This window comes from Perognathus longimembris, chromosome 23, assembly GCF_023159225.1.
Source record: "Perognathus longimembris pacificus isolate PPM17 chromosome 23, ASM2315922v1, whole genome shotgun sequence".
NCBI lineage: Eukaryota > Metazoa > Chordata > Mammalia > Rodentia > Heteromyidae > Perognathus > Perognathus longimembris.
Genome location: NC_063183.1, coordinates 26,246,599 through 26,274,382, shown reverse-complemented (window position 1 = coordinate 26,274,382; position 27,784 = coordinate 26,246,599). Strand labels below are relative to the sequence as shown.

The window sequence follows — 27,784 nt, the reverse complement described above, 5'->3', positions numbered from 1 at the left end:
TTTTTTTTTTAATCTCTGCTTTAGTGTAGAAAGGCTAGAGCACTGAAATACATAGATATACCCTAAGTCAAACTGGTAGTTGATATATACATACATATTTATGTATATATGTATGTATGTATAATTTGTCATCTGGTCTATCCACAGATAAGTAACAGAATCCTAACAAGACGGGGCTTTTCAGTATTAAGAGGATCCACTCCTGCTCAGTGGGTTTCTGAGTAAACCAGCAGCCAGCTGGAGCAGAGCTGGCACAGGCGACAAGGACACTGGGCAGTGTGTCTCCCCTTCACCACACACCTGCCTCTCCACTCCTTTACCAAACTCCAAACAGCCATGCTTACATATTAACCAACATGGCCGGGCTGCTGGTGGCTCAGGCCTGGAATCTTAGCTACTCAGGAGGCTGAGATCTGAGGATTGCAGTTCAAAGCCAACCCAGGCAGATAAATCCAAGAGATTTATCTCCAATTAACCAGCAAAAAGCTGGAAGTGGAGCTGTGGCTCAAGTGGTAGAGTCTCAGAGTGAAAAAGCTGAGAGACAGTGCTCAAGCCTTGGATTCAAGCCCTAATATCAGCACAACAAAAGAAAAAAAAAAGGAATTAACCAACATTAAAAAAATAGACATTCGGGCTGGGATGTAGCTCAGTGGCAAAGTGCTTGCCTAGCAAGTGCAACGTCCTGGGTTCGATCCCCAGTACCAAAAAAGAAAACACAAAAAAATACAGTTAAAAAAAAAACCCAACCAAAAAAAAATAGACATTCGTTTATTCTAATTGTCTCCATTACCACTGCTAGATAAAACTCACTGGTGACTCTGCCAACAAAGTATTAATAACAAACTAAAAGTATTTTAATAACTGCAATATTTCAAAAGAATTTCAATTATTAACACCACAAAGGTAATGACAATGGATTTATAGTTAGAACAGACAAAGCACAATAAGCAGAAGCCCCTTGAACAATGTAAGAAGTATTTTTAAAATGTACTCACTAAAATGGAATTTTTATAAGATTTTTAAGATACAAATATCACTAGGGGAGATAAGTATCTGTGTTAGAAAGATGCTGCTTTTAAAAACTTCTATATCCTTTTCCATGGACAGATTTAGTGTGCTGCTGAGTTGGGGTAGGTATTCTGAACTGAAGCAAGGCATAGAACCCTCCTGATGTTTTGTGTGTTTTTGGTGTAGCTACTGGGGCTTGAACTCAATGCCTGGGTGTTTTCCTTTCCTCTTTCAATCAAGGCTGGCACTCCACCACTAGAGCCACAGCTTCACTTCCAGCTTTTTGCTAGGTAATTGGAGACACAAGTCTCATACATTCCTGTCAAGGCTGCCTTCAAACTGCAATCTTCAGTTCTTAGCTTCCTGAGTAGCTAGGATTACAGGCATAAGCCATTGATACCCAGCTATATATAGTTTAGCTTTAACAGTAACTCTGTGTGATGGTGTGTGATGGTGTGTGTGTGTGTGTGTGTGTGTGATATGGTATGTGTGTATGATGCTGTGTGTGGTGTGTGTGAGAGATAACTGTGTTATAGTTTGTGTGTGTGTGTGTATGTGTGTGTGTGTGTCAGTACTGAGTGTCTGGCTGAATGTTCTCTGTTGTGTTGAAAAGTAATTTACCAGGGAAACAATAAATACACAAAAAACGGGGGAGTTAAAGTCAAGAGACCACTGTTAGTAAGAAAAGAGACAAATTAATAACAGTCCATTTTGAGGAGACAAATATAACCTGTTGGCTTGTTTTAACCCTTCATAAACCAGCCACAGCTCTCCATCCTCATTCAACTCATGGCAATCCATAGCAGATGATCTTCCATGCAAAGGAACACAATGCAAAACACAAAGGGACACAGGATGCAAATGAGGTGAGGAGTGACAGAGAGTGTACATGCTATTTTAATATTTACCAAGTGGACAAGTTTGTTCTCATTAGTAACTTTATGACAAAATCACACAAAAACCCGACTTTTGGTGATTTAAAAAAAATGGGTAACATGTAACATTACATGTAAATGAGCAGAAATCAGAGCCAAATAACCAAGAACCTAGGGCTACTTTTCCTGAAAAAAAAAAAAAGGCAATGTTAACAATAAGAAAGAGATTCTGTTTTCAAGACTTCCTTCAGCTGGCTGAATGCTGTTGAGCCTCAGTGTTAGATGGGAAGCTATAACACACAGTGAAGGTAAATTCCAGCTCCCACTTTTTGTGGCAATCTTTACCATCAATTTCAAAAGCAAGCTTTAGGTTTTCTGAATATGAACTTGCTTGAGCTTAATCAAATCAGATTTCCCACTTAAAAAAATGGATTTTAACCTGGCACTGGTGGCTCACACCTGTAATCCTAGCTATGCAGAAAACTGTGATCTGAGGGCAGAGGTTGGGGGGTGGTGGTTCCCCAAAGCCAGTATAGGTAGATTCTTATCTCCAATTAACTACCATAAAAGCTGGAAGTAGGGGTGTGGCTCAAGTAGAAGAGTGCCAGTTGGGGCAAAAAAGCCAAACAAAAGCCCAGAGCTCAAGCCCCAATACCAGCATTAAACAAACAAACCACTCCTTTTAATCATTTGTCCAGGATCCTATAGACCTTATGAGAGGAAAGACTGCTATTGCTTTCATTTCCTACTGGATTGGAAGTGTATGGTACAAGGTGTGGCACACAGTAGGCACGCAGGACATCTAGATGAAGAACATATTGCTCTTTCTATGGTAATATATTCTTATATATAACCATGTTTTAAATTTATTATTTCTAAGTTAAATTCTCTATCTCACCAAATACTTGTGTAAGTATTTCCCATCCATGACTACAGAAGTAGGTGAGGTTTATTTCACTGTTTACATGGCAAATATCTTTAGTTGGTAAGCACTTACTTGTATGTGCTCATCCTGACACGATGCATCAAGAAACCTGGACCAAAGACTGATGATAGGTATCTCCAGAACTGTCTTTCTCTACTGTCATCCTTGGCTAGATCAACTCAAAAATCACCTCACCAGCCAGGTGGCTCATGCCTGTAATCCTCAAGAGGCTGAGATCTGAGGATTGTGGTTCAAAGCCAGCACAGGTAAGAAAGCCCGTGAGACTCTTAGGTCCAGTTGACCACCAGAAAACTGGGAGGGGCACTATGCTCAAAGTGGTAGAGCATTAGCCTTGAGCTCAGAGACAGCTCAGAGCTCAGACACTGAGTTCAAATCCCCCAACCAACCAACCAACAGTAGTCTTCAGAACTCAGTAGTGCTAAGATTCTGTTGAGAAGTGGGGTAATAGGAAAGCTGAATTCCAGATAAAAGCCTATTCTTCCATCCTTAAAGTCATGCTAATCTTTATAGTTTCGGGTCTGAAAGCTTTGCTTATGTGGTTGAGCAACAATCTATCAGCCAACATGCCAGGCCCTAAGTTTAAGTCCTGGTCCCGGAAAGAAAAATGACCCCTCAAGTTCATGGCCAACACTGAAGAAATTCTGCAAACCTCATCATTTCTCTTCTTGACCAAGTTCTCCTTATTGAAAACTGACATTTCCCTGTAGACCTTCCAACAGTCTTGCTGAATAGTTATCAGGATCACGAAGGGCCTGCCTGAGACTGTCCAAACTGCACCACGGGCCTTCTTAAGGCAGCACCTGAAGGCTAAGGCCCTGAATACATGAAAGTATCTTCCCTTCATGCGAATGAGCTTCCCAGGCACCCCTCATCAATAACACTACCTCACATTATCACTGTGATATTTCCATACATTATATAATGTACCCCACCAGCCTCACCTGCTCTATTACCCTTTCTTTTCCTTTTTTTTTCTTTTTTTGTGCCAGTATTGTGGCTTGTGCTCAGGGCCTGGGTGCTGCTGTTTCTTAAGCATTTCTGTTCAAGGCTGATGCTCTATCGCTGGAGCAGTATCTCCACTTTCATCTTTTTTGCTGGTTTGGATTTCTCTGTTGGGGCTGGCTTTGAACCTCAATCCTCAGATTTCAGCCTCCTGAGTAGCTAGGATTACAGGTGTGAGCCACTGGCATCCAGATTTTCTTGGCTTTAATTAATGAAGTACTCTTGATTTGGTACTTGTGTCTGAGCATCTCAACTTCTTAGAATACTTTCAATAGTTTCATTGCCCTATTCTAATGTATGCATGTAAAGAACTTCAACCATATTCATCCTCATTCACCCAGCTCCTACTAATCCATGCCCCCCCCCCAGCCTGTTTATAATGGATTTTAACAGGGACTACATGGGAAATCTTGTATTTTCTCTGAAGTAGGTGTCTGATCAAGCAATGAATGGTCGGTCTTGTCCACAAGGAAGCTGGCTGGTTGCAGTTAAACCAAAATGAAGCAAAGAAGAATCAACTTACCTGTTTGTTTCCTTCAAACCAATGTATGCTTGTGCTATTTCGCCTTTGTCTTTCATTTTTTGTACATCTTCCAAAAGTATTGTGGCATCTGTCATTGTATTCTGAAGGGGGAAATGACATATTCCCACATTAAGACTCAACTGAAAAGGCTGTGGCCCACATATTCTGCTTTCTTTTAGTTAGGGGTACTTATATACTTCACTCCACCCATGTCACAACCCAACATCAACTCAGCCCCACGCAATCACAGGTGGGGATGCCTAACACTATAGTTTAAAGGTGACCAGATCTGCAGTACCACTGTCCTGCCAATACAATCACTGATGAGCTCTGTGCATTTGACATATAAGAACAATGTGTGTGCATGTACACACGTATGGTTTAACAGTCTATAAAACAACAGAAAAAAGCTAGATAACCACTTAATGGAATGTACAAAATCAATGGACCACTTTCTGATCAGTTAAAAGGAAAGAAATACCAAGTAAAGTATCTGAAAACTTGGTTCAAGTTTTCCCCCCATTAAAAACTCAGTACAAAGTGGGTAATGTTCAGATGTGATGCTTTATAAAATTAAAGTTTTTAAAATTCTCATCTCAAGATGTATCTAAGTGGGAAGGATAGAGCTTTATAAAAAAATATCTACCATCTGTTCCTTTTAATTCTCATCTCCTCTGGCACAACACAGCATGTTATGTATGTAAATAAATAAATATATATATATATATATACACATGCATATATATACACACACATCTATCTATCTACCTATCCATCCAATCAATCATTTGTATATATTTTGTGCCAAAAACAGGACTTGAACTTGGACCACACTCTTGCTTTTCTTTTTTGCTTAAGGATGGCACTCTGCCACTTGAGCCACAACTCCACTTCTGGCTTTTTTGGTGGTTAGCTGGGGATAAGAATCTCACAGACTTTCTTGCCTGGGTTGTTCTCAGGTCTCAGCCTCCTGAATAGCTAGGATTACAGACATAAGCCACTAGCATCCAGCAAGGAACATAGGTTTAAGATATCCATTCTATTCAGTTGCTTTCTACTTTGCCAAAGCAGGACAGGAAGAAACAAGGCGCATTGTTCTGTACCCTCTTAATAATAATATACTTCAGAACACAATGGTTCATTCAATTTATCTGAATAGTATTTGTCAGATTCTTTATTCAACATTTGCTCTATGGACTTATTAGTCCACTATGCTTCAAATACCGTGCTTTTAGAAACCAATTCAAGATCAGCCCAGCTGTGCCTGTTCTTCAGTGGCTGAGAATAAGGTGTAGGGGAAGCGGACAATGCAGCCCCACCAGGAGTGACTTTTATTCCTGCTATGTTCCCAGCTGCTCAGGCTCCTCCTCTTCCTTGCTGTACCCACAAACCCACAGCTGTGAGACACAAGAGCTTTACTGAGCGTCAGTGGCTCATGCCTGTAATCTTAACTACTCAAGAGGCTGAGATCTGAGAATTGCTACTTGAAGCCTGCTCAGGTGGACAAATCCTCAAGATTCTTATCTCCAATTATCCATCAAAAAGTTGGAACAAGAGGCATGGCTCAAGTGCTAGAGCAACAGCCAGCCTTGAGTGACAAAACCAAGTAAGAGTGCAAGACCCAGAGTTTACCTCCCAGTATTGGCACATAAAAAAGAAAATAAAAGAACAAGAGCTTGAAGAGTATGGACATTTGAGACTGAGCATGGCCTACCACACCACCTTTGTATCATGAGTCACAGAGCTTCCACTGGGCTAGAACTCATGGAGATCAATCTAGAAACCAGACTGAAAGCTGCTACAAGCATTGCTTCCCCTGTTGACTTTAGACAGAATGGAGTCAAATGGGAAATTAATGTGCCAATATCAGAATAGCCTTGGTATTCATAAACCATCCATTACCTGCAGTGAAGACCTGTAAAATGTTAGGACTAACTAAGTATTTACCAAACATTGGGGGGAAAAAAATCTTATAATTACCTTGTCATCCTGAAAAATCACAAGTTGGCAAGCACAAAAGAAAAAATGAAAAATAAATAAATCTCTAGTTCTGTGATTAAATTGCATCACTGGATCCTCATTCTATTAGAAAAAAAGCTAATTTAAAAAGAATCATGAACTACTTATTCTAAAACAAATTGTGCAAATAAATTAACATTCATGAAAGTGGCAGGTGAACGTCAACATATATTTATATGATGGTAGCTCCTGTTTAAAACTCTCTCGAATTGTTTTGGTTTTCCTGATTACAGAATATTTTTTGAATTTTTATTAATTTATTTTATTCTTAGTATAGAGGTGATATACAGAGGGATTACTATTACATGAGTCGGGTAATGACTACATTTCCTTTTGTACAGTATTTTCTGTCTCATTCTCTAATATTTATTTGTTGTTGCTGGTCGTGGGGCTTGAACTCGGGGCCTGGGCACTGTCCCTGAGTTCTTTTGCTCAAGGCTAGCGCTTTACCACTTGAGCTATAGCACCACTTCCAGTTTTCTGATGGTTAATGGGTGATAGGAGTCTCACAGACTTTCCTGCCTGGGCTGGCTTTGAACCATGATTCTCAGATCTTGGCCTCCTAAGTAGATAGGATTACAGGGGTGAGCCACCAGCGCCTGGCTCTGCAGAATATTTTGGAGAGAACAGCCCTGCTATTAATGTACATGGGTGAGATCTTTGTCCTAGGTCCCTGAGAGTTGCAGTAATGCCCACTAGGGGGCATCTCTACAGGTGGAGCAGACCAAGCTGCAGGGAAGGTCGGCTCCTGGCTCATGGGGTGTTGCTGGACTAACCAGAAATGGAGCGGAGTAAACAGCTGTGGGGTGTTAGAACGTCAGTGTTGTGGGCATCCTTCCTAGGTGAGGCTGACGTAGTTGCCCTGTGTAGGCTGGAGCTGGGTGAACAGGGACCTGGGTCAGACAGGGCCAGCCCGTCAGGGGAAGATCAGCTGTCCCATGGGCTGTGTGGGCTGGATGAGTGCATCTGATACCAACCAGGGCTGAAAGCTCTGAGAGCTACAGGGTTTTTATGTTGCATATTTCATTTTTCTCATCCTTTCAGTTTTTACTACATGTTCTTGTGATACTAGCACCATGTACTCTGCAAGTATAGACAATTGTTACTTGTAAACTTAAAAAAGTAAGACTACCAGTTTTTCACATGGGAATTGTCAGGATAGAATCTTGATTTTGGAATGAAATCCAGAAAGCATGCAGCCTTCTTTCCCCAGGCCCAGCTACACTGGTAATTGGTGGAAACACACTGGGACAGCCCCGGGGAAGGTGAGACCTACATGGCTCAGCCAAAATGGACTGTTCCAGAACATTCCCCATTTCAGCCTTCAGAAGGATGTGATTTATTTTTAAGGTAAGTAAACCTCATAGGATATTAATGAGCCATAAAGGAAAATAAAATTATGCCATCTTCAAGAAAATGTATGGATGACCGATCTCCAGAGATCAGGTTGAGTGACATAAGCCTAACCCAAAAAATAAACGTGGCATGTTCCCACTCATTGTGGAATGTAGACTAAGATGATAATGATGACAGTCATAAGACATGAACATTAAAGGGGGCTGCTCTCTAGGAGGGTAGGAGTGGGAGAGGGAAAATAGTTGAGCATCTGTTCTAGCAAATGCAAGGGCCTAAATTCATTCTCCACTATCACCAAAAAGCTGGTAGTTCATATCTGTAATCCTAGCTAGTCAGAAGGCTGAGATAAGAGGATCAAGGTTCAAAGTTGGCCTGGACAGGAAAGTCCATAACACTCTTATCTCCAATTAATCACCAAAAAACTTCAGGTAGAGCTGTGGCTCAAGTGGTAGAGTGCCAGCCTTGAGTAGAAAAAGCTAAAGGATGGCACCCAGGCCCTGAGTTCAAGCCCCAGAAACGGCACATACACACGAAGTATTTATGGCCAACAAAGATCAGTTTTAAGTCTTGTAGCCAGGCACTGGTGGCTCACGCATGTAATCCTAGCTACTCAAGAGGCTAAGATCTGAGGATCAAGATTCGAAGCCAGCTGCTGCAGGAAAGTCTGTGAGACTCTTATCTCCAATTAATCACAGACAAAGCTGGAAGTGGCACTGCAGCTCAAGTGGTAGAGTGCTGGCCTTAAGCAAAAGGAGGCTAGGGACAGTGCCCAAGCCCTTTGTCTGTGAGGAAGAGGTGAAACTTTGAGGGTCACTTGGGATTCTATTTGTTTTTGTGATTGCTCCTAAGTCTGCATCATTTTGAATTGCAGGCGAAGTTTAAGAAGTGGCGGGCTTCCCACTAGTCGTGTGCTGGTGCTTACCTTGGGCTGGATGGCCTCTTTCTGGCTGACCAGCTGAGACCGCAGGATGAGGACCTCCTCCTTGCGGACGTCCAGCTCCTCACTCACCGAGGTCAGCTGCTCCATGAGGACGCGGTAGGCAGGCGCACCGGGAGCCGTCACCTCTGGAGCGCTTTTCTCACTGAGGGCTTTGCGTAACTCATTGAGCTCATTTTTCAGTTTCTTGTTTTCTGACTCTAGTTCTTGACGCTGGATGAGGAGATAAAGCAAAGTTTACTGCTGTCCTTTTTCAGAGATAATACAGGGGGAAAACTCAACTTGCCCCAGGCTGGTAGAGAATTCTGATTGAAATGGACATTAGAGCTCCCCCACTGTGAATGGTTTCCAGAACCTTCTGGGAAGACTGCTCTTTAAGTTAAGGAGGCAAGACATTAAGTGGAAATGAGCAAAGCTAATGGTAGTTTGAATCATCAACCTAAATTCCACAGGCAAATGTATTCTGGAATGCTCCGGGTGTGTCTCCAGGCTGAGAGAAGTTGCTGAGTGTCAAGAGGGTGGAAGCAGTCAAGTCTAAGGGGCCAGGTTTTGTTTGCAGGACAACAAGAGGTAATTCCAACTCTGAAGCAGAGTAAGATACTTCCAATGAATAGTTCAAATGGGTGGACCCTGAAATCTTTTTCTTTGGGGGACAGGCAGTCCTGGGGCTTGAACTCCGGAAATGCTCAATGTCCCTGAGCTTTTCTACCCTGGGCTAGCATTTTACCACTTTAGCCACAGCTCCATTTCTGACTTTTTGGTGATTCATTGGAGATAAGAATCTCATGGACTTTTCTGCCTGGGTTGGCTTTGAACCCTGATCCTCAAATCTGAGCCTTCTTTAATAGCTAGGATTACAGGCATGAGGCATCAGTACCTGGCTTCATGGGGCTATATTTAGCACATACCACAGGACCAGATCAAACTGGAACTGTCTAAAGATCAAATACCTAATCATTTCTTTCCAGAGACCCAAACTTCTGGGCTTGTAGCGCCAATTAATCTACTGTACTCTGCTGTGAAAATGAACACTCCCACTATTCCCAGGCTTTTGCCAACTGTAATCAGATTTGCATAGCTCATCTATGTAACAGAAAACACAAATGTCTTTAGTTTGATGCCTTAGCATCAGCATTTTCAAACTTTAATATGTATCAGAATCACTTAGAATTCTTGTTAAAATACATACTGCTTGCCCAATAAGCAGTATACTCATAACCTGACTTATTAAATTTTAAAAATACAGATTGTCGGGCTGGGGATATAGCCTAGTGGCAAGAGTGCCTGCCTCGGATACATGAGGCCCTAGGTTCGGTTCCCCAGCACCACATATACAGAAAATGGCCAGAAGTGGCGCTGTGGCTCAAGGGGCAGAGTGCTAGCCTTGAGCGGGAAGAAGCCAGGGACAGTGCTCAGGCCCTGAGTCCAAGGCACAGGACTGGCCAAAAAAAAACAAAAACAAAAACAAACAAAAATACAGATTGTCAGATGCTGGTAGCTCAACGCCTGTAGTTCTAGCTGCTAAGAAGGCTGAGATCTGAGGATCACAGTTTAAAGCCAACCCAGGCAGGAAACTCCATGAGACTCATATTGCCGATTAACCACCAGAAAACCAGAACTGAGGATGTGGCTCAAAGTGGCAGAGAGCTAGCCTTGAGCAAAAGAGTTCAGGGATAGCACCCAGGCCCTGAGTTCAAGCCCCAGACTGACAAAAATAAATAAATTAAAATACCAGCCTTGAGTGAAAAAGCCAAGCGAGTGGACAAGGCCCTAAGAACCAGCCCTGGCAATGGCATACAGCAGGGCCTTTATTTGTCCCTGAGTACATGAGGCAGGAGACAGTCTGGAGAGCAGATCGTTACCTCTGTGTCTCACATCTGCATAGCATCATCCCCAATCAGATTTTTATGTGGCACAAGGAGCACTTGAACCCAGGACTATACAGTCTATGTTCTTTATGACTATAGATTGAAACAACAGTGGCCCCTCCCAATCCTGTCCAGGAGGGGGTGGGCTAACAAGGAAGGTGAAAGAGGACAGTAACAGTCAAAGTATATTATCTGCATGTATGAATATAAAACAAGGAAACTTGTTGACATTTCAAGGGGGGAAGGGAGAAGGGTGTGTGATAGAGGGGGTAAGACTGATTAGCATACATTGTATATATGAGTAGGAAGGTCCTAGTGAAATCACCCCATACATAACTAATGCATGCCTAAAAAATAAAATTAGAAGAAATAGAAGTTATATAAAAAGAAGCCACATTGACTAGAAGTAGCACATGAATGAGGCATAAGCTGGGGCTTAGAGCTAAGGGTGTTCTCTGAGAAAAACAAACAAAAACCAGACTGTGGAAAGGTCTCTTGCCAAAACAAGGTTTTAAAATCAAACAGAAAATTCCCTTTACCTTGAGGGACTCATATTCCAGTTCTGCACCTCTAAGTTGTGGTCTTTCTTCTTCCTGTGGGAAAAATAAAGTAGAAACTTTACATGTAAGTTGTCACACTTTTATTTTTGCAATATTTATTTGTTCTTCAGAAAACAGTGAAGAAGCTGGGTGCCAGTAATCCTAGCAGCTCAGGAGGCTGAGATTTGAAGGATCAAAGTTTGAAGCCATCCCAGGCAGAAAAGCTGTTAAGATTCCATTTTCAATTAACCAGCAAAATGCTAGACTGGAAGTATGGCTCAAGTAGTAGAGTGCTAGCCAGCCTTGATGAAAAAGGCAAAGGGACAGTGCCTAGGCCCTGAGTTCAAGGCCCAGTACTGGTACGCGCGTACGCACACGCACACACACACACACACACACACACACAAAATCAAAAAAGAAGAGAAGACAAGGCTTGAGAAGGGGCTCTCACCCCCAGCAGCTTTGGTCCTGTCGGGGCTGGGGTTGGGGGTGCCTGTGTTCTCACCTTGGCCTTGCTGCGCAGCACTTGCTCCTCCCTGCGGTCGAGCTCATCCTGCATCACCTGCTTCTCCTGCTCCAGCTCTGTGACTCGCTTCTGTAGCTTGAGGAACAAGGACATGTCCAGAGGCACTTTCTTTTCACTTGGCTCCTGGACCACAGAAATCACAGGAGAGTCAAGAAGAGCCAATGACTGGCTTAAGAGAAAATGAGTCCAGCTGACAGGAGAAAGATACATATCCAAACAATACACACAGCAAGCAGGCTCAAGCTAGGTAACAAGTGGAGAAATGCAAATTAAACAAAGTACTACTTCTTCCTTATCAGATTGGCAACAACTGAAAAGATTAACAGCCTCTGTACAGTATTAGCAACAGTGTCTCATGTGGTATTGAGAGAAATAGAAATAGGTTTTGTTGGTGTGTTTGTAATTCAAGACATTGCAACTGTTAGGCAAGGGCTGTATCCCCCTTTTTTTCTTTTTCTTTTTTTCTGTCTTGTTTTTTCGATAGGGCTTCATGCTTTTGCCAAGGCCCGTCCCTGACTACCCTTTGGCCCTTGTTTCCCAAGTAGCTGGGATTACAGGTAGTTACCATCATGCTCAGCATGTTCTTTTAAGTAGAGTCTTTAGGTATTTCCAATGTCTGTTTAATGGTATAGATAGCTTTATCATCAATTGTTTAGCTATTACCTTACTGACTGGCATTGAGGTTGCTCCTAATTTTTTGTTATTTAAATAATGTTTTGTTATTGAAAATAAACATCCCAATACATAAATATCTAAACATTTCTCTTTTTAAAATAATTTTTCTTTTTTATTTCTTTTATTTATGTGGGTCTGAGGAATCGTGTGCATCATGTATGTTAGGCAAGTATTCTACCACTAAACCACATTCCCAGTCCAATATCTAAACATTTCTAAGTCTCTTCAATTGGGGAAATTTATATATCTTATCAATATACAATACCTTGCCTTGAAAAACAGTGACTGCTATGCTTTAAAATAAACTTTAGCTTGTTTGATAGACCAAATGTAGAATTTCAGTGTTGTTTTAGTTCTATTTTGTTCTGTTTTCCTTATTATTATTATTTTTGCCAGTCCTGGGCCTTGGACTCAGGGCCTGAACACTGTCCCTGGCTTCTTTTTGCTCAAGGCTAGCACTCTGCCACTTGAGCCACAGCACCACTTCTGGCCATTTTCTATATATGTGGTGCTGGGGAATCGAACCCTGGGCTTCATGTACATGAGGCAAGCACTCTTGCCACTAGGCCATATTCCCAGCCCTTCCTTATGTATTTTATTTATTTATTTTTGCCAGTACTGGGGCTTGAACTCAGGGCCTCAAGCATGCTCCATTTCCTTGCTTATAGGTGATGATCTACCACTTGAGCCATACCTCCAGTGTGGCATCTTGATGCTTAATTGGGGATAAGAGTCTTCCAAACTTTTCATCATGGCTCATCATTCATGGCTTCAAATCAAAGGATCCTCAGATCTCAAGCCTCCTGAGTAGCTAGGATTGCAGGCATGAGCCACCAGTTCCAGGCTAACGTCTTACTTTTCAAGTAGTTGATCACAGCTCAAAATAAATCCCTCATAGCCTATTATATTTTTGTACAAATAATATGTGAATGTAGAAAATGGAATTTTAAAGGAAACTATCACTATGAAAACAACATTAGAAATGAAAATGTGGGTCAGGGTGTAGGGGGGGTACCCATCACTAGGGTACAGCAGGTGGTTACCACGCACGAGGCCCTGGGTTCAATGCCCAGCACCAAAGTCAATCAAGAATTAATATGTGTATCATACAATACATCGCATATGCACATGTGTGGCTAATTAAGCACCTGTAAGTCCCTTACAGGAAATGTTCCCTGTGGACAACATCATAATACCATCCTACCTGGAGTGACAGATGTGTAAAATGTACCTCTGTCCTTGATGGGATGTCTTCTGTTTCTGCCATTTCAGAGCTAAAGGTATATTCAGACTCATTGCTGCTGTGGGTAGAATCTGTTCTCTTGTGTCCAGGCTTAGGCACATTCTGCAAAGCAAATAATGTGGGTGTAATGAACACAACCTAATGAAATGAAGCATAACTAAGACAGCACTCACCTGGACTTGGTCTCATTCCCACTCACTAATATGGACCCCCGAGGCCTAGGGTTCCACACTATCATGACCCAACTCCTACCAAGGATTAAGATGCTCAGAGAGAAGAGTGTGCCAGCATGACAAGAACAAAACCAATCCCAGTGAAAAATATCAACCATGAGCCACACGCCGGTGGCTCACACCTAATATCCTAGCTACTCAGGAGGCTAAGATCTGAGGATTGGGTTTGAAGCCCGGGCAGAAGTGCATGTGATCCTCCTATCTCCAATTAACGGGCAAGGGGCTGGGAATGTGGCCTACTGGTAGAGTGCTTGACTAGCATACATGAAGCCCTGGGTTCGATTCCTCAGCACCACATATACAGAAAAAGCCAGAAGTGGTGCTGTGGCTCAAGTGGTAGAGTGCTAGCCTTGAGCAAAAAGAAGCCAGGGACAGTGCTCAAGCCCTGAGTTCAAGCCCCAGGACTGACAAAACAAACAAACCAATTAATGGGCAAAAAGCAGGAAGCAGAGGTGTGGCTCAAGTGGTAGAGCACTATCCCTGAACAAGAAATGCTAAGCAAGAACATAAGGTCCTAAGTTCAAGCCCCAGTACTGGTACAAGAAGACACAAATAAAACTTTAGACCCTCTAAAACAATCCAGAAGTAGATGTACACTGATACAGACAATTATCAGACATCAACTCAGATGCAGATTTACTCTATCTAAGAGTGCTCATTACTTTATAGTTTCCAGCTGAAGTAGAGTTGTATGAGATGGTGTTTAAAATTTAATAAGGTGGTTGTCTTATTGCCTACTATGCATGAGGTACTGGGTTCAAGCTCCAGCACTGAAAAAAAAAAAGCCTTTATTTAGCCCATGTGTGTTTATCATTACACAATAAACACCTTAAGATATGGATGGAAGAAACACTACTATCTGTTTTCATCTTTCTATTTTTTGGGGGAGGGGGGCAATTCTGTGACTTGAACTCAAGACCTGTTTCATTCTTATTTAGCTTCTTCTCTCAAGGCTGGCACTCTACTCCTTGAGCCATACCTCCACTGAAGCTTTTTGCTGAGTAAGTGGAGATAAGGGCCTCAGATTTATCTACTTGGGCTGGCTTTGAAATACGATCCTCAAATCTCAGCCTCCTGAGTATCTAAATTACAAGGTTGAACTACCAGCACCTGAGCCAAAGACGATAATCAAATCTGGAACTGGTGGGCTATCCTCTGACCCAATAGGTAACAGAGCAAGTCACAGGTGACAGATACATAACAGACATCAAGCAAGACTTGCTGAGCCAGAGAGGGAGTTGTTCTAACTGGTGGGAGGATGGTCACCACAGAAGGGCTTTTTCTAGAGATGCCTACCTTGTTGATTAAACAGACCACAGATCCCTCTAGAACCTCCCAGGTAACTGGAATATGCTCAGAGAGTGATATAGCCATAACACATACATTTCTCATTTTTATTTTCTGTGATTTACAAGTCTCACACTATTTATTACAGAACCAATGAAATTCTGTAGGAAAAAAATATGAGTTTAGCTTGGTTGACTGATTAGCACCGTCATCTGACCTCAGAGTCATTTCTTTGCCAATGCAAGTACTTATTAACATTCCAAGTAACTAGTGGCCTTGGAATTACTCAGTGGGATACAGAGTTTAGCTTTAACTGTAACTGAAACCCAAATGAACCAGAAAGGTTAGCATGGTTATCTAGTGAACAGAACAAAGAATGGAACTGTGGAGAACATGATGTTGAAGGAGAGAAAAAGGATTCTAGAGAAAGCCAAGAAAGACAGAGACAAAGGAAAAAGGGTTTCTTTTCATTTCCTTTCCTTTCCTTTCCTTTCCCTTCCCTTCCTTTCCCTTCTCTTTCCTTCCCTACCCTTCCCTTCTCTTCCCCACTCCTTGCTCTCTCTTTTCCATGAGTATTGGGGTGTACTAAGGCTTGAACTCAGCCTGAGCACTGTCCCTTAGCTTTTTTATTCGAGGATTATGCTCTACTATTTGAGCCATGACTCTACTTCTGGCTTTTTGCTGGCTAATTAGAAATAAAAGTCTCACAGATTTTCCTGCCCAGGCTGGATTTGCACCAGGATCTTCATATCTCAGCCTCCTGAGCAGCTGGGATTACAGGCATGAGCCACCAGCACTGAGCTAGGAGGAAAGATTTCAATGGAGAGACCAAGGAAGGCAGATCCCTTGTTAGAGTTATACCAAGCATTACATTTCTTTTGATCATCTATCGATTAAGGTAGATTGGTGGGGTTGGAAACAAACCTCCAATAACCAGCATTTATATTAGTTTTGTAACCTCTTTTAGACTAGTTGTTCTCATCTGCAGGAGGAGAATAATTCCTTTTGTGTTACGTTTTAAAGAACACTCACAAGCAGATCTGTATAGAAATAAAATATGAATTAAAAAAACCCCAAAACTCTTACTCCACGGATACCAAATTATCTTCTTTCTTTAGGAGGTGATTTCAGGGCATTCTGGCTCTTTGTACCATTAGGTCACCCTCATAGCCGATATGTGTGGAGACAAGAGAGCCTGGGGACTCAGCTCCTGATAGCAGGACAGGGCGACCCGGGAGGCGAGAGTTACCCTGAGTGAAGTGCAGAGGAGTCTTTGAAAGGGATAAGATAATCTATTACAGAGAGGCTTAATTTCTTCCTATAGGAGTTTATCTTGGAAATCATAGTACAATCCACTGGAAGAAATAATCATTTATATTAAATATTTGCTTTATATGCAAAAGTCCTGCTGGACTGACTTTATGCTGTCATCTGACCCAAACTTCAAAGCATTTGACTTTACTAAACTACTTAGAAATAAAGTTGTATTTCTGGGGTTACTATTATTATTTTTTTTCCTGGTCGCAAGAATCGAACTCAGGACCTGGGCATTGTCCCTGAGCTTTTGTACTCAAGGCTAGTGCTCCACCATTTGAGCCACTGTTCTACTTGTGGCTTTTTGTTAACTGGAGAGTAAGTCTCACAGAGTTTCCTGCCTGGGCTGACTTCACACTGTGATCCTCAGACCTCAGCCTCCTGAGTAGCTAGGATTATAGGCATGAGCCAGTGGTGCCTGCTTATTATTATCATTATTATTATTACCATTATTATTGTGTGCTGGTATTGGGACTTGAGCTCAGGCCTCTGCACTCTTGCTTAGCTTCTTCATTCAAGTCTGGCATTCTACCACTTGAGCCATATCTACTTCAAATATAAAAATGTAATTCAGTGGATGGTTATGAGGTGGAAGATAAAGCAGAAGAGTGTTGACCATTTTGGAACTGGGTGGTAGATTCATGTGGAATATGGAGGTTCATGCTATTATTCTCTTCACTTTTGTATATATCTAAAATTTTGCCTCTCAAAGAAAAAAAAAAAGCTGAAGCTGGATGTGGTGACACACGCCTGTAATCCCACTCAAAAGGAAAAAGCTGGAGGCAGGTGAATTCACATCCAGTATGGCTATGTAGTAAGGCCCTAACCCTTTCTTCTCTCCCCCAAATAGTGCTGGGCTCACCACCATCAAGGTCATCTCTTCCTTGAGGTCATCATATCGTTCTTCAAGGCGACTGAACTCATTCAGAAGGTTTTGATACCTCAGCCGCTCATCATTTAGATCAAGTTCCAGTTGTTTTGTTTCTTCTACTAACTTCTTCTCCATCGTTTCTGAAATAAAGAAAGGAGGGGATTTGCAGAGCAAAGATGGTTTTCCAGAAGATGCTCCCCAGAAACTTCCGGTTCTGTACATGGGGTTTACTTTTAGCATCAGTAGAAGACCCAGTGAATGCAGAGAAAGCAAAGACACCTGAGTGCGGTGGCTCACTTGAGTCTGCGATGTGAGGATGGCGATTTGAAGCCAGCCGAGGCAGATAAATCCACACAAGACTCTTAACCTCTAACTAACCATCAGAAGCTGGAGCTCCAAGTGGAGTGGGAGCCTCGAGCACCAAAGCTAATAAGCCCAGAGCACAAGCTCCAACAGTAGCACACACACAGAAGGCAGAGACATTTCTCAAGGGGGAATGACAACTATCAGGAAACCCAGCTCCCCAACCCGAACAGAGCTTGTCTGTTTTTCTTTGTCTCCTGGCTGCATCATATCATTAAGTACGAAGTACACAGGGCTCCCAGCCTCCTCCTCCTCTGCTAACCAGATACAGTGCTCATGCTTGGTCATCTCTGCTATATATTTCTTGGCCAGCTCCCATGAGCTGCTTGGGGAATCCTAACTTTTCTATCCAAACTCCTTCCCCCAACCCCCAACCATTCTGCCATCTCCAGTTCCAGTGCTTGGATTGCTCTGGGCTAGGATGTGGTCTCACAGATTCATTTTTAGTGGCAGGTAGTACAAATTAAAAAGCCTCCTGTTGGCTCTATGTTTTAATTCCATGAGCCAACCAGTGACTTTTATAACATTACGCTTCCCATCAACCACACTCTTTACCCTCACACTTTGTGGATGTGTCTTTATTTTCCCTGCCTGCTTCAACCATGCCTGTGCTCTGATACCACCAAGCCTGCACAGTGATTTCTTAGTGTGCTTTCATTCAGCATAAATGAATGAATGAGTGAAAGAATGAATTTATTCTCTCAAAAATATAAATTGCCTTTTGCTCTCACCAGCAGTACCAATAAATTCTCCCTAGACAGACAAATCCATTGTAACTTCTGTGCGCGCGCGCGTGTGTGTGTGTGTGTGTGTGTGTGTGTGTGTGTGTGTGTCCATGTCCTGAGGCTTGAACTCAGGGCCTAGGCACTGTCCCTGAGTTTTTGTGCTCAAGGCTAGTGCTCTACCACTTGTGCCACAGCTCTACTTGTAGCTTTTTGCAGTTAACTGGAGATTGGATAAGGGTCTCATGGACTTTCCCATCTGGGCTGGCTTTGAACCTTGATCCTCAGATCTCAGCCTCTGGACTAGCTAGGATTATAGGCCTGAGCCACCTGTGCCTGGCTTTGCTTTTTCCTCTTAGTGTTCTCTTCCTCCTTAGTTATTGTCATTAATTCCATGCTTTTTTCTTCCTTCTATGTCATTCCTTGAGTTGGGAAAGAAGGGAAAGAAAGAAGCAGGGAGGCTTTGACCACCTAGATTCCATGAGGACCTTCAGGTTTATTATTTATTTTGTCTAATCTTCCATCTGGGTTTGCTTCCAGAGTACCTGCATCTTAAGGCCCTAGAAAACACTCAAAACTTATCACTTATCATGATTAATTTTAAGGACCAATCTGGCAGGATTTAGGGACACCTAGATAAGCTGATCAAAACATTTCTTCTGGTGGTATGAGCGAGAGTGATTTCAGAGGAGACTGGCATGTGGGTCGGTATTGAGTGGGGACATCTCCCCTCCATGTGGGAAGGCACCATCCAACCAGCTGGGAGCCCAGATGGCACAAGGAAAAGAGGAGAAATGGTGAAATCCTCTGTTTCTTCCAAAGCCAAGTATCCTCCTAGCAGAACCGTGGGTCTCAGGCTTCAGGACTCTGGGAACATAGAGTCACCATGGCTCTCAGGCCTTTTGGCTTGACTGAAAGGTATACCATCCTCTTCCCTAGTTCTAAGGCCTTCACCACTGGCCTGAGCCATGTGACCAGCTTCCTTGGTTCTTCACTGCATGAGCCAATCCCCCAAATAAATGGTCTTCTATATACCTATATGTGAATATGTATCTACAGTTTTTTTGTGTGTGCGTTAGTCCTAGGGCTTGAACGCAGGGCCTGGGCACTGTCCTTGAGCTATATGGCTCAAGGCTGGCACTTAACTACTTCAGCCACATCTCTACTCCCACATTTTGTTTGTTTTGTTTTTGTTGCTAGTCCTGGGGCATGGACTCAGGGCCTGAGCACTGTCCCTGGCTTCTTTTTGCTCAAGGCTAGCACTCTACCACTTGAGCCACAGCGCCACTTCCGGCTTTTTTCTATATATGTGGTGCTGAGGAATTGAACCCAGGGCTTCATGTATATGAGGCAAGCACTTTACCACTAGGCCATATCCTCAACCCTGCTCCCACATTTTGGTAGTTAACTGGAGATAAGTCTCACAGACTTTCCTGCCTGAGCTGGCTTCAAGCCATGATCCTCAGACCTTAGCCTCCAGAGTAGCTGGGATTATAGATAGGCATGAGTCATTGGTGCACAGTTATATCTACACTCTTATCTATCTTCCATATTTTAGCGGTTCAGTTTCTCTGCAGAACACTGACAAACACAAACTAGTAAGATCACTCTAACTGATCTCATTAACCCTCCCCATCCATAGGCATTTCTCCTCAACTTCCTCAGTACTAATCAGGTACCCTTACAGCTTTGATATCTCATCCTAAAATATTAGGACATTTTGGTCTTTTTTGAAGACTCTGTGAGCCAGGCAATGGTGGCTAATTCCTGTAATCCTCGCCACTCAAGAGGCTAAGTAAGATCTCAGGATGATGGTTTGAAGCCATCCCAGACAGAAAACTCTGCAAGACCCCATCTCCAATGGCCTGAAAAAAAGCTGTACTGGAGGTGTAACACAATAGCAGTCATGACTACAAAACGTAAGCAAGAATAGAAAGCTCTTATTTTAAGTCTATCAACACACACACACACACACACACACACACACACACACACACACGAGAGGCCTAGGAAGGCAAACACTGTATGTTGTCACTCATTTGTGGAAACTGAAAACATTGATCTGATAGAAGAAGACAGAGAAATAGTGGTCATGGGAGAGAGAGAGAATGGAGAGAATTTAGATCTGGGTAACAAAATAGGATTAGGTAGGAGGCATTCTGGTGTTTACAGAATATTAGCTTAAGTATAGTCTAAAATATGCTCTGAAGTACAGTTTAAAAATAACTATGGGAGAGACTGGAGGGGAGGGAAGGTGGGAGAAAAATGAGAGAGGGGATAACAACCTTGACAAGAAATACACTCACTACCTTACATATCTAACTATAACCCTTCTGTATATCACCTTGACAATAAAACTAAATTTAGAAAAGAAGATAACAAGTATTGATAAGATATGGTGAAAAAGGGACACTCACTGAACCCACTAATGGGAGTATAAAGTAGTATAACTATTTTTTTTTTTTTTTGGCCAGTCCTGGGCCTTGGACTCAGGGCCTAAGCACTGTCCCTGGCTTCTTCCCGCTCAAGGCTAGCACTCTGCCACCTGAGCCACAGCGCCGCTTCTGGCCGTTTTCTGTATATGTGGTGCTGGGGAATCGAACCTAGGGCCTCGTGTATCCGTGGCAGGCACTCTTGCCACTAGGCTATATCCCCAGCCCTAGTATAACTATTTTTGAGAAAAGGTTGGAGGTGCTTCAAAAAATTAAAATAGAACTACTTTATTATGTATCCCAGTGTTGGGCATATATCCAAATAAAATCATCATTTCAAAGAGAAAAAAAAGATAACTAGAGCTGGGCACTGTGGTTCTGGCCTGTAACCCTAGCCGCTCAGGAGGTAGAGATCTGAGAACTGTGGTTGGAAGCAGGGAAGTCCATGAAACTCTTATCACTAATTAGTCCCACCAAACAAGCTCTACCACTTGCCCTATGGCTCAAGTGGTGAAGCACCAGTGTTAAGCAGAAATAGCTAAGCAGGAGTCCCTAAGTTCATGCCTCAGGATCCGCACTGGGGAAAAAAAGCAGAAAACAAGCCTAAGAGTTTCCCACATATGGAAATGAAAACATTTTGAGGAGAGTAAAATGCTAGCTACCTTGATCATTACAGAGTATACATGTATCAAATTATACTATTCCCTATAATTACATATAATTGTCAATTAAAAAACACAAATAAATAAAACAAAATACACAGACACACTTTTCTAATAGATTAGAGCTCAAGAATTTTTACTGAACCAACAGGAACACTGTAAGTAATAGCATATAAATCATATGTGCAGAACAAATTAATTTTTTAGCAAGATTACGTATGTAACCCCTCTGTATATCACCTTAACAATAAAATTTAAATTTAAAAAGGAGATTATATATGACATTAACTTAGAGTACATACTAGTACATGAGAGACCATGTTTTATTAGTTCACCAACTAATGCAACCAAAATGTTTGGGTTCTTGTTACTTTTAAGTGTGGGAAATGTATTGATAATAGCCTCAACTTTTGAAACTATGTAAGCTCAGGGAGCCCTGTAACTGTTCATAGGCTGCTGAGGGTGGTGGTTGGCACGGAGTAGGTGGGCCCCGCCAACCTTACCTGTCATCTCCTTCGCCTGCTCCACAATGCGGTGATTGAGGACTTCTTTCTCCTGTTTCAGCAAACTGTTTTCTTCCTTCAGGTTTGATACCAGCTATAAAAAGAAAACAAAACTGAGATGTAAAGACCATGCAGCCATCGATTCTGCCTTCTAAGACATGCCTAGATAAGTCTAGCCATCCCACAGAGTTGCCTCAAGATGACTTTTTCCACATACCCTTCCTGGAAACCCCTGTCACATCCTTCTTTTCTATGGGCCATGAGACCCTGTAGATGCCTCTTTATAGCTCCTATAAATGATTTACTTTTCTGCCCCCCCCACCAGACTAGAAACCCTTGGAGGACAAGGGTGGTGGTTCTACGACAGGCACCTAGTAACCATTTGTTCTTAATACCATGAAACGACCTCAACCCCATAACAAAGCTCATGTGCACCCATAATCCAAGTAGGGAGATTAAGGAAGTGAAAAAGGGCATGAAGTTACTTTGGGAAGTTTACAGAAGTCCTTCTGATGCTCCCTCTAATTTATGTTGAAAAGGAGAATTTCTTTTTCATCTCCTTTGAGGACTTTTGCAAGGACTAGCCCTTTCATTCCATGTTTTATAGAAGCACTGGCCCTATAACAATGCCAATGTGCTTATTGCCAGGAACTGCCCACTAAAAATGGTTAAAATAAGCCTGGTACCAGTGTTATGCCTGTATTCCTAGCTCTAATCCTCTTTATTCAGGAAGCTAAAACCTTGAGGATTCAGATTTGAAGCCAATCCAGGCAGAAAAGTCTATGACACTCTATCTCTAGGTAACCAGTAAAAAGCTGGGCTGGAGGCATGGCTCAAGTGCTAGAGCACCAGAGTTGAACAGAAAAGGCTAAGTGGGAGCATGAAGCTCTGAGTTCAAGCCCCAGAATCAGAAGAAGAAAAAAATAAATCAGTAAAGAAAAAGTCAACCAGGGGGCTGGCAATATGGCCTAGTGGTAGAGTGCTCGCCTCATATACATAAAACCCTGGGTTTGATTCCTCAGCACCACATATATAGGAAAAGGACAGAAATGGCGCTGTGGCTCAAGTGGCAGAGTGCTAGCCTTGAGCAAAAGGAAGCCAGGGACAGTACTCAGGCCCTGAATTCAAGCCCCAAGACTGGCGCGCGTGTGCGCGCGCATACACACACACACACACACACACACACACACACACACACACACACACACACACACACACACACAGCCAACCAGGATCCTGGCAAACAGCAACAATCAACTCTGGCTTTGTTAAAGATGGTAATCTTAGTGAAATATTTCAAAATTGATAACTATTTTCCAGTAAACCTTCTGCTAAGGTTCTTTCAGAAACTATCTCCCCACTTGAGGACCTTACTGCTCCCAGTATTTAATAGTGTTACAACTTAGTTACAAATTAGTTACAACAAATTAGCAGCAATGGAAGAGGTCTGGGGGTGGCTCTGTATGCACAGCGCTGCACAGTGCTGTCTGGCTGTGATCACTGGGTGGGTGTCTGGACTTCATACATGTGACTCCAGGTTTTTGTAAGGATTCCCGCCCTCAGGTACTGATGGCTTGTCTGATTTGCTTCCTAACTGTGGAAGATTTTCTACTTAAGAAAAGGACACTTGGGAGGCTAGAGTAGGAGGACTATGAATTTGAGACCAGCCAGGGCTAGCAAAAGACTACATTTAAAGAAGAGTATATAAATACTATGGAATGAATTTGTCCCCTAAATTTCAAGTGCTGGAAACTCAATCCCTAGTTCCATGGCTATTATCTGTGACTGGGTCATGAGGATTCCACTCTCTTCAATGGAATAACCCATTGATGGATGAATGGGTTTTTGAGGGAGTGGCTTTGTAGGAACAGTGATCTTTCTCTGGGACACTGGGCTTTGTTGTGCCAGGTGATGCCTCTGCCATGTTATGATACTGAACTAGGCCCTCACCTGATGCTAGCACCATGTTCTTGAACTTCTTGGCCTCCAGAACCATGGGCTAAGTAAAGTAAACCTCTTTTCCTATCCAGCTCAGGTATTCTGTTTCATGGGGGAGAAATGTTTGGGAATCATAGAGATGAAAACCAAACCAACTCATATTTGTATTATATTTCGATTAAAATGAATGTTGACCTATATATGGCACATCAAGAATAACAGCATATTTACATGTGTAAGGAATAGAAGGAAATATGGCCTTCAGTTCCTACCTGCTCGGTTTCTTGTTTATATTTATCAGCTCGTTCCTCAATGGATTTTTTCTCTGACTGGGTTTGTTCCAGGTCTTTCCGAAGTTTGGCAATTTCTTCCTGTAGACTCAGGACCCGTCCAGTGGCAACCTTAGCCTCCTCTTCGCTTAGCTGGAGACGTTCTAAGTCATTTCGTAATTTCTCAGTCTCAGAGCTGTATGCTCCTTCCAGACTGGTCAGTTTCTCCATGAGGCATTTGTAGTCTTTATTCTTTAAACAAACACAGAAGGAACATTAGCAAAGAAAAAAGTGAACCAGCTTACTAATCAGAGTCTTGTACTGTACTATATGATCAAAACACTGGTATAGTACCTAACTAAATTTACTATAGTGAAACAATCACAATACTCCTTGATTGAACATTTCCTTTGTATAAGGAGTAGATGGAGATAGACACCAGTTCCCACCTTCTCAACATTTATAACACAACCAGTGCCTTCTAGTGACATAGCTAGAAGAAAACCAACACACTTGTTTTATATGATATGTAACATACATGTGACTTTCTCATAATCACAAATTGAGTTAAATGGTAAATTCTTTTTTTTTCCAAGTTTTGATTTGATCAAATTTATTTTGTTTTTCATCCTCCCTCTTTTGCATAACATCACATTAAATGGTAAATTCTTAATTTCGTGACTTTTTTTTTTTTCTTGCCAGTCCTGGGACTTGAACTCTGGGCCTGAGCATGGTCCCTGAGGTTCTTTTTGCTCAAGGCTAGCACTCTACCACTAAAGCCACAATGCCACTTCTGGCTTTTTCTGTTTATGTGGTACTGAGGAATCAAACCCAGGGCTTCATGCCAGGTAGGCAAGCACTCTACCACTAGGCCACATTCCCAGCCCAATTTTGTGATTCAATATAGAAATAGGGGAATGTATACTTGGTCTTGAAAATAGATCAGAGTGCTTTTAGAAACCAGCCTGGGCAGGAAAGTCCATGAGATTTTTATCTCCAATTAACCATCAGAAAAATGGAAGTGGCACTGTGGCTCAAAGTGGTAGAGCACTAGCCTTGCGCAAAAGAGCTCAGGGACAACATCCAGGCCCCGAGTTCAATCCCCAAGACCACCACCACCAAAAACAAAAGCTCAAAGTCAGTGCCCAGACCCTGAGTTCAATCCCCATGACCGAAAAAAAGCCAAAAACAGGGCTGCAGGCATGACTCAAGTGGTAGAGTGTTATGTGAGCAAGCCTAAAGCCCTGAATTCAAACCCCTATACCTCTAAAACAAAACTAAACAAAAAAATCACAAAAGTCCATCTACTAGCCTAATGATATAAAAATGATAAAGTGAATTTTAAAAACCATTAGTTTCTTATACATCTCTATGTATAGTATCTCAAAATTCCTCTCATCTCATTCAGAAAACCTTCTTGATAAGTATCATTTCATTCTGGCACCTACTTTTTCTATCCAATTGTTCACCTGTTCTTAATTATCTTTATGTAATTTGCATGTGATAAAATACTATTCAGAAACTATTGTCAAGCAATCAAATCTCAGCTTCTAGAATAATTGAGATTATAGATGTGAGCCACTGGCACTTGGCTTTCCAAACCATTTTTTTACTCCCAGGTTTTTTTGTTTTGTTTTGTTTTTTGCCAGTCCTGGGGCTTGAACTCAGGGCCTGAGCACTATCCCTAGCTTCCTTATGCTTAAGGCAAGCACTCTGTCAACTTGAGCCACAGTGCCACTTCTGGCCTTTTCTATATATGTGGTGCTGAGGAGTCGAACCTAGGGCTTCATGTATACAAGGCAAGCACTCTTGACACTAGGCCATATTCCCAGCCCCTTATTCCCACTTTTAAAAAGGATTTTTTTTTTTTGGCCAGTCCTGGGCCTTGAACTCAGGGCCTGAGCACTGTCCCTGGCTTCTTTTTGCTCAAGGCTAGCACTCTGCCACTTGAGCCACAGCGCCACTTCTGGCCGTTTTCTGTATATGTGGTGCTGGGGAATCGAACCCAGGGCCTCATGTATACACGGCAAGCACTCTTGCCACTAGGCCATATCCCCAGCCCCTTAAAAAGGATTTTAAACAACTCTATGGAGATGTAATCCATGTTTGGAATATTTTCATCATTTCAAAAGTAATAATATTAGTAGGCCTTTCTCACCAAGAGTCATATTGTACTTTGAAGTCAGCTGCGCAAGAAAGCTCATGAGTATCTAATGGCTAATTAACCAGCAAAAGGCCAGACATGAAGTTGGGTGCCAGTGGCTCTTGCCTGTAATCCTAGCTTTTCAGGAGGTTGAGATCTGAGGATCGAGGTTCAAAACCAACATGAGCGGGCTGAGGATATGGCCTAGTGGCAAGAGCGCTTGCCTCGTATACTTGAAGCCCTGGGTTCGATTCCCCAGCACCACATATACAGAAAATGGCCAGAAGTGGCGCTGTGACTCAAGTGGCAGAGTGCTAGCCTTGAGAAAACAAAAACCAAACAAAACAAAAAAAACAGCATGAGCAGAAAAGTCTGTGAGATTCTTATCTCCAATAAACTACTCAGAAAAAGCCAGAAGTAGTGCTGTGGCACAAGTGGTAGAGCACTAACTTTGAGCACACAAGAGGCTCAGGGACAGCACCCAGGCCTTAAGTTCAAGCCCCAGAACCAACAAAAAGAAGCCAGAAGTGGAGGTGTGGCTCAAGCAGTTCAGTGCCAGCCTCAAATGAAAAAGCTGAGAGTGCAAGGTCTTGAGTTCAAGCCCAGGATTGGTGCACAAAGGCGTGCGTGCACACACTCACTCTCTCACACACACAGAGGCTTAGATTGGATTTGTGTTAGGATTAAGATGTTTTCAAAAACAAATTCCTGCCTTATTCCTTGGGATTGTAATCTGAAGGATGACTACAAATGATGATAATCCCAAATGACAATAAATTTATCCTTTCCATGCTCACTCCTGTCATTCTTTTATTTTGTGCTGAGACCTAAGGGTCAGATTAAGCAAAACCACACTAAAATGATCCCGATGGATTTCTACAGGGATCTACTCTTGGGGTTCCTGTGTAAACCTACCTGCTCATCCACCTTACGCTGCAGCTGCATGATCTTGTTCTCCATGCCAATGTGGAGCTTCTTGTAGCGCTCCACAGAGCGAGCCTCGATTTTGAGTTTCTTTAGCTCACGCTTGGCCATCATCCGCCGAAAGCAGCACTGAAGGTAGATGATGGCTCGCAGGCTCCTCTTGTAGTGTTTGCGAGCCAGCCAGCCCCGGACCCACTTCTGAATGATGACTGCTTTGTGCTCACGGAGTATCTGCAGAAAGGGCAAACAATGTGAGAGCCCGGACCAGACTACCAACCCATGTTAAGCCGAGGAGCCAGATAGAACATAAAAAAGCTGGGCATGGTCATTCATATCTATAATTGCAACACTCTCGAGGATCAGAAGAATTGAGTTTGAGACTAGCCTGAGCTACATACTATGTTCCAAGTCAGTCCCTCAAACCATAATTGTTCATTTATTTGAAGAAAAAAAAAAGGTATTTGGAGATGTAACCATGCTAAGAATCTTGAGATGGGGAGATTTTAATTTTGAATATCCAGAGAGGGACCTAAATATTAGCAGAATTGTTTGTATAAGAAGCAGGCATTAAAAGTGAGGCATGTGGAGACACAGCAGAGATGGGAG

At 42.4% G+C, this 27,784-nt stretch overlaps 1 protein-coding gene across 4 annotated transcripts in view; it reads right to left on the bottom strand.

Annotated features, from left to right (window-relative positions):
* Positions 1–27,784, bottom strand: part of Myo5a (myosin VA) — a 105,726-nt gene that overhangs the window by 23,563 nt on the left and 54,379 nt on the right. For 2 of the 4 annotated variants that reach the window (XM_048332141.1, XM_048332143.1), the window contains exons 21-30: positions 27,170–27,409; positions 24,115–24,363; positions 21,905–21,998; positions 17,214–17,362; positions 13,506–13,619; positions 11,579–11,722; positions 11,074–11,127; positions 8,652–8,879; positions 4,355–4,455; positions 1,739–1,819 (exon numbers count right to left, since the gene is read on the bottom strand). In XM_048332141.1, the coding sequence (XP_048188098.1) occupies positions 1,739–1,819; positions 4,355–4,455; positions 8,652–8,879; positions 11,074–11,127; positions 11,579–11,722; positions 13,506–13,619; positions 17,214–17,362; positions 21,905–21,998; positions 24,115–24,363; positions 27,170–27,409 (1,454 nt within the window). The remainder of the gene's footprint in view (positions 1–1,738; positions 1,820–4,354; positions 4,456–8,651; positions 8,880–11,073; positions 11,128–11,578; positions 11,723–13,505; positions 13,620–17,213; positions 17,363–21,904; positions 21,999–24,114; positions 24,364–27,169; positions 27,410–27,784) is intronic. The other 2 variants (XM_048332144.1, XM_048332145.1) reach the window with 1 other exon arrangement.